This window comes from Argentina silus (assembly GCF_951799395.1).
Source record: "Argentina silus genome assembly, chromosome: 4".
NCBI lineage: Eukaryota > Metazoa > Chordata > Actinopteri > Argentiniformes > Argentinidae > Argentina > Argentina silus.
In genome coordinates, this window is record NC_139658.1 from 24,982,854 (window position 1) to 24,990,353 (window position 7,500).

Consider the following 7,500-nt stretch of genomic DNA (forward strand, 5'->3'; position numbering starts at 1 on the left):
AGGCTGTTTTGAGAGCAAAGGGAGGCCCTACCCAGTATTAGTACAGTGTTCCTAATAAAGGGAGGCCCTACCCAGTATTAGTACAGTGTTCCTAATAAAGGGAGGCCCTACCCAGTATTAGTATAGTGTTCCTAATAAAGGGAGGCCCTACCCAGTATTAGTACAGTGTTCTAATAAAGGGAGGCCCTACCCAGTATTAGAACAGTGTTCTAATAAAGGGAGGCCCTACCCAGTATTAGTACAGTGTTGTAATAAAGGGAGGCCCTACCCAGTAGTAGTATAGTGTTGTAATAAAGGGAGGCCCTACCCAGTATTAGTATAGTGTTCTAATAAAGGGAGGCCCTACCCAGTATTAGAACAGTGTTCTAATAAAGGGAGGCCCTACCCAGTATTAGTATAGTGTTCTAATAAAGGGAGGCCCTACCCAGTATTAGTACAGTGTTGTAATAAAGGGAGACCCTACCCAGTATTAGTATAGTGTTCTAATAAAGGGAGGCCCTACCCAGTATTAGTACAGTGTTGTAATAAAGGGAGACCCTACCCAGTATTGGTGTAGTGTTCTAATAAAGGGAGGCCCTACCCAGTATTAGTATAGTGTTCTAATAAAGGGAGGCCCTACCCAGTATTAGAACAGTGTTCCTAATAAAGTGCTCTGTGAGTGTAGGTACCAAATATGAGGCCATAGTGGAATGCCACAGAAGTGCAGTACACAGACAAGAGGGAGATGTTCTCATCTAATCAGGCTTGTCTTTACATGTTGGTGATGATGCACTGTATGCTTTCTTCACACACACACACACACACACACACACACACACACACACACACAACCACGCACGCACGCAAACACACACCCCCACACACAAAACCCCACACACAAAACACACACACACACACACATACAAAACTATGCATGCATGCACGCACACACACACACACACAACCACACATGCACGCATGTTCTCACACACTCACACACACACAGAACCACGCACGCACGCTTGCACCCACGCGCACACACACAACCACGCACGCACACTCACACTCACACACACACACACTCACACTCACACACACACACACACACACCCATTGATGTAGTGTTTTGTAGACTGCTCTCTTTGAGAAGACAACGTGCTCATCGCCAGATGGGAGTGATGACAAACATGCAGAGATGGAGTGGGAGGAGAGGGAGGGGAGGGAGGGAGGGAGGGAGGGAGGAGAGGGGAGGGAGGGAGGGAGAGATGAGAGAAGGAGGGATGGGGAGAGATGGAGGGGGATGGAAGGAATCGATTTGGATCCCCTCCATCCTCTCCAACGGATCATCAAGTCAAGTTCAGTTCTATGTAGATCTGTCATCACCCAACAGCCTTCTGTGTCTGATACCTTCTGATACCTTCTGGTACCTTCTCACCATCATGGCCTGACTTAGAAACAACATACTAAACTGTTTTATTGGTGTCCAGACAGACAGACAGGCAGGCAGGCAGGCAGGCAGACAGGCAGACAGACAGACAGCCTTGAGTGTGAGTGGCTGTGAGAAATGTGTTTGCTGTGCTGTCAACCAGGCATGTCTGTCTCTCCCGGGGGGGGGCTAAGTGGGGGTCAGGGGTGGGTGGGTGGACAGGGATAATGGAGGCCTGAGGGAGGGTGAGGGGCAGGCGGGGGGGGGCTGAGGGAGGGTGAGGGGCAGGCTAGAGGAGGGGAAGGCAGGCGGGGGGGGCTGAGGGAGGGCCAGGGGAAGTGAGTGAGTGGGTGTGTGTGTGTGGGTGTGGGTGTGGGTGTTGATAGTGGTGATGATTATAGTACAGTATGATGACAGTTATTTTATGACGTTTCTTCATGTTTGGTATTTTTGGAGCTGAAGCACACTGCTCCGTTACGGCTCTGACATCACACACACACACACACACACACACACACAAACCTGTGGTTGCCGTAGCAACACTACTTCTGTACTACCTGCGGTGACCATAGCAACGCTCAAACGTGACCTACTGTAGGCCTACATGTGGTTACCATAGCAACACTCAAACATGACCTACTGTAGGCCTACCTGTGGTTACCATAGCAACACTCAGATGCTGCTACCTGTGGTAACCGTAGCAATAGTGTACACAAGGTGTGGTGCTTGGTAGAGGCCTTAAAAGGATGTTCCACTTGTTAATGTGTTTTCCTGGTGTGGCCCTGACCTCGGCTGTAGTTTATCAGCCCCACAGTTTGCAGTTCTATCATCTGCTTCCTTAGATATGGAGTAGTCATATTTTGGACCCCATTAATTCTGGAAATATGTCCAAAACACCCGGCAGACTCTCCAAACCAACTCATATCAGGACAGAACAGCCCTCTGGGAGCTTTGTCAGCATTAAAAGCATTTGTCAGCATCTTTACTCCAGCAACTGTAATCCACATTAGCATGTTACCATGACAATGGGAATGTGTATTACAGCGTAACAAAGTGACTTCTCAGAACCATGATGCAGACAAAGTCTTCAGAGAGGAAGTGTGGATTGGAATGTTTCTAACATATTTCCAGAATGAATGGGGCCCTGTGTGTGTGTGTGTGTGTGTGTGTGTGTGTGTGTGTGTGTGTCTTTAAATAGGGTGAATCTGTGAGGGACATGTGGTGTGTTGTTGTGCTGCAGCCAAGAGGGAGTGGGTGGGAGAGAGGAAGTGCTCTGCCCAGCCAGCCCTGGTGTGTGTGCGCCTGTGTCTGCGCACGTGTGTGTGTGTGTGTGTGTGTGTGTCAGTCAGTCACTGTGACAGCCCTCAGCCCCAGTCCTAGCCTCGGGCCTATGAGGCAGAGATCATCTGGACACACTCTCAGACACACACACACACATACCTGGACACACACTCTCAGATACACACACACACATACCTGGACACACACTCTCAGATACACACACACCTGCGTCACCCTGTCCCAGAAATCACACTCTCTGCCCTCACCTTGTCACCTCCCCCCCTCTCTCTCTCTCTCTCTCTCTCTCCCCCTCTCTCTCTCTCTCTCTCCCCCTCTCCCCCCCCCTCTCTCTCCCTCTCTCTCTCTCTCTGTCATCCCTCCTCCCATTCATAGAAACCAAACGCCATCTTGTCAGGACTTTGTTTTGGAATCTGTCTGTATTACCAAAGTAAACACAGCAAAGACGAAGACGGTGTAGTCGCTGGTCGCCACGGCGATAACGAGGTTTCCTGCGCTTGCATCATGGCCAGTGTTAGAGGGGGGGAGGGGGGGGAGGGGGGGAATGAAAGATTGATGTGTGTGAAGCTTGGTAGGAGGGAGAAACGCAGCAGGGAAGAGAGAGCAGATGGAGGAGAGGAAAACAAAGGGGGAGAGAGAGAAGGAGAGAAGGAGAACAGAGGGAGAGAGAAAAACAGAGGAACGGAGAGAACAGAGAGAGAGAGAGAGAGCGTGTTCCATTCATGGAGAGAGTGATTGAGCGCGGTGTAGACGTCACAGAGGAGCATCAGAGACGGCCGTCACAGCGAGACACGTGGAGAGGTGGCTGCTGGGAGGAGATGAGAGAAGTCATTAAACGCCGATGGTGGCCGCTTTTCCGTTGGCTCCCAGGAAGTGTTTGACTCAGGAACTCTGGGCCACGATGAATGAGTCTGTCTTCACTGCAAGATTTACTTGCATTTCTGATACTGATACTTTTCATAGTAGGTAGAAGGGCTTAAAGGTGTCTCAGTCATCTCTGATGATGGTCTTTCATCTGGGTTCTAGACTGACTTTCACCAGTATCCAGCTAGCCACGAGCGATGCTAGTGGAAGTGAATGAAGGTTGCTAGCTCGCCACTCTGAAAAGCACCAATATCCTTCTGAAAGCAACGTGTTAATGATGTTTTAATGAACCTTTAATGAACTCTCCTTCCCTTCCACCCACCCTTCCTCTCTCTCTCTCTCTTTCCCTCCCTCCCTCCCTCCCTCTCTCCCTCCCTCTCTCTTTCCCTTCCCCCCTCCCTCCCTTCCTCCTTCCCTCCCTCCCATCCGCCCTCCCTCCCTCCCTCTCTCTCTCTCAGGGTCTCTCGTGCCGCGGCGGTTCTGTTGTCGGACCCCTGTTTCCAGCTGCACTCCATCCAGCACCTTCTGGGGGAGGGGGAGACCCCCGCACCTATGGCCCCCCCGACCGTGGCCCCCCCTGCTGGGCCTACGCCCCCGGCCAACGCCCCCCCAGCTGCAGCCCCCCCTGCCGGGTCTACGCCCCCCGCCAAAGCCCCCCTGGCCAACGCCCCCCCGGCCCCCCCCACTGCCGCCGCCACCGCCGCCCCCCCTGACCGTAAACACTTCTCCCTACACGCCTGTGAGTGACTGACACCTGCCACACACACACACATGCACTACATGCACACACACACACACACACATCTGCACACATACATACACCGCATGCACGAATGCAGACACACACACATGCACGCACACATGCACGCACGCACACACACACACACACACACACACACACACACACACACACACACACACCATAATATTGTTTTGAAGTGACTAGCTTAGAAGTGATGCTCTGGCAGTTGTGTGTCTGTTTCCATGCCTGCTGTGTGTGTGTGTGTGTGTGTGTGTGTGTGTGTGTGTGTGTGTGTGTGTGTGTGTGTGTGTGTGTGTGTGTGTGTGTGTGTGTGTGTGTGTGCTTCCTTCTCCTGTCTCTCCACTTCCACACGGTTTCACAGGGAAATGAATAACTCTGTCGTCTCCATCTGATCTGATCATAATCTATCAACACACACACACACACACATACACACACACACACACACACACACACACATACACACACACACATACATACACACACACACACACACACTCTGTCATCTCTATCGGATCTGATCAATAACTCTGTCGATCTGATCTGATCATAATCTTTCAACTCAAACAGAAAAAATGCTCCGTTTGACTTCAATCAAGACGTCTGTTTCACTCTTGTATTGTTGAGACAGTGGTTCCCTACATATATAAATAGATAGATACACTCACCAAGCAGTTTATTACAACACTGTACTAATACTGGGTAGGGCCTCCCTTTATTAGGAACACTGTACTAATACTGGGTAATACTCCCTTTATTACAACACTGTACTAATACTGGGTAATACTCCCTTTATTAGGAACACTGTACTAATACTGGGTAATACTCCCTTTATTAGGACACTATACTAATACTGGGTAGGGCCTCCCTTTATTAGGAACACTGTTCTAATACTGGGTAGGGCCTCCCTTTATTACAACACTGTACTAATACTGGGTAGGGCCTCCCTTTATTACAACACTGTACTAATACTGGGTAGGGCCTCCCTTTATTAAAACACTATACTAATACTGGGTAGGGCCTCCCTTTATTACAACACTGTTCTAATACTGGGTAGGGCCTCCCTTTATTAAAACACTATACTAATACTGGGTAGGGCCTCCCTTTATTAGGAACACTATACTACTACTGGGTAGGGCCTCCCTTTATTAGAACACTATACTAATACTGGGTAGGGCCTCCCTTTATTAAAACACTATACTAATACTGGGTAGGGCCTCCCTTTATTAGGAACACTATACTACTACTGGGTAGGCCCTCCCTTTATTAGAACACTGTACTACTACTGGGTAGGGCCTCCCTTTATTAGGAACACTGTACTAATACTGGGTAGGGCCTCCCTTTATTAGGAACACTATACTACTACTGGGTAGGGCCTCCCTTTATTAGGAACACTGTACTAATACTGGGTAGGGCCTCCCTTTATTAGAACACTATACTACTACTGGGTAGGGCCTCCCTTTATTAGGAACACTGTACTAATACTGGGTAGGGCCTCCCTTTATTAGGAACACTGTACTAATACTGGGTAGGGCCTCCCTTTATTAGGAACACTATACTGTGGCTGGAAATGTGTTTATTTGGTTTTACTACAAAGCATTAAGTTTGGTGCAAATCCAGTACGTGCAATGCAGTTTCTGCACCGTCTCTGGTGTGAAGAATAGTGGTAGCTGCATCAAGTTCTGGGTATGTTTGACACCGGCAGGGACTGGGGAGTTTGTTAGGATCAAGAGAACATTATGAAATTTGCTGAGTTGGTAGTGACCTCCTAATCTACACAGTGTGTAATTGATTCCTATGCAAATCAGAGACCCTATAAAAACAAAGATATTAATTCCAAAATTACATGAACTATTATCCTTGCATTAAGATGGACTTAATTCAACTTATTGAGTGGTTCTCTTCAGATCTGTTCCGACTGGTTTCTGTGTTTCTGTTCTGACTGGTTTCTGTGTGCTGGTTCTCTTCAGATCTGTTCAGGCTGGTTTCTGTCTCTGCTGGTTCTCTTCAGATCTGTTCTGACTGGTTTCTGTGTCTGCTGGTTCTCTTCAGATCTGTTCAGACTGGTTTATGTGTCTGCTGGTTCTCTTCAGATCTGTTCAGACTGGTTTCTGTGTCTGCTGGTTCTCTTCAGATCTGTTCAGACTGGTTTCTGTGTCTGCTGGTTCTCTTCAGATCTGTTCAGACTGGTTTCTGTGTCTGCTGGTTCTCTTCAGATCTGTTCAGACTGGTTTCAGACTGAGAGGAGTCTCTTGTGCTTCTATAGGACGGTGCAGAGCATGATGAATAATTCACATGGCGTGCCGTGTATATGAGACACACACACACACACACACACACGTACACGCACATGCACACACAAGTACCCGCCCACGCAGTTAAAACACCTTGGCTGCAGTGGACGTGTGTGTGTGTGTGTGTGTGTGTGTGTGTGTGTGTGTGTTAGGGTCACTGGGAGGATCTTAGCAGTAGCAGAAGTGCTGGAACAGTCGACTCCTGGACTCTTGATTATCCTGGTCGGCCCACCGGACATTTTGTACCCATCCTTCACCACGCCCCCGTCCCCCCCTCCCCCGGTGACCCTCCTTGCCTCCAGACACATGGAGGTGGAGGTGATAGAAGGTAGTCTTTATCATCACTACTCTCACTGGCTCTGGGCTCCAGAGAAACATGACTGCTTGGCTTTAATGTGCCTGGGATTGTGGGAGGGAGGGAGGGAGGGAGGGAGGGAGGGAGGGAGGGAGGAGAGAAAGAGAGAGAGAGAGAGAGAGAGGGCGACAGATAGTTGGAGGGTGATGTCGAGGCCATCCAGACATGTGGTGATGAAGGTGACTGCAGTAGGTAGTAGGTGGGTTCCTAACGACCGACTCTCTCTCTAATTGGTCATCTGGCTACAGGAAGTCGTTAACAGCCTCAGTATGCAGATATGCTGCACATGCTGCGCCAGCGGAGACCTCTCCAAGCCTGGGACGACGTGACACACACACCGCATAGCTCCAACACTGTGTGTGTGTGTGTGTGTGTGTGTGTGTGTGTGTGTGTGTGTGTGTGTGCGCCTCCCTCTCTCTCTCTCTTTCTCTCGGTGTGCCTGTCTCTCTGTTTCTCTCTCTCCCTCCCTCCCTTCCCTTTCTCCCTCTCTCCCCCTCTCCCTCCCTCACCCCCTCCCTCC

At 49.6% G+C, this 7,500-nt stretch overlaps 1 protein-coding gene across 1 annotated transcript in view; it reads left to right on the top strand.

Annotated features, from left to right (window-relative positions):
* Window positions 1–7,500, top strand: part of rnf123 (ring finger protein 123) — a 101,947-nt gene that overhangs the window by 71,607 nt on the left and 22,840 nt on the right. Inside the window, 1 exon segment of the mRNA XM_083668562.1 lies at window positions 4,027–4,307. Coding sequence (XP_083524688.1) covers window positions 4,027–4,307 — 281 coding nt within the window.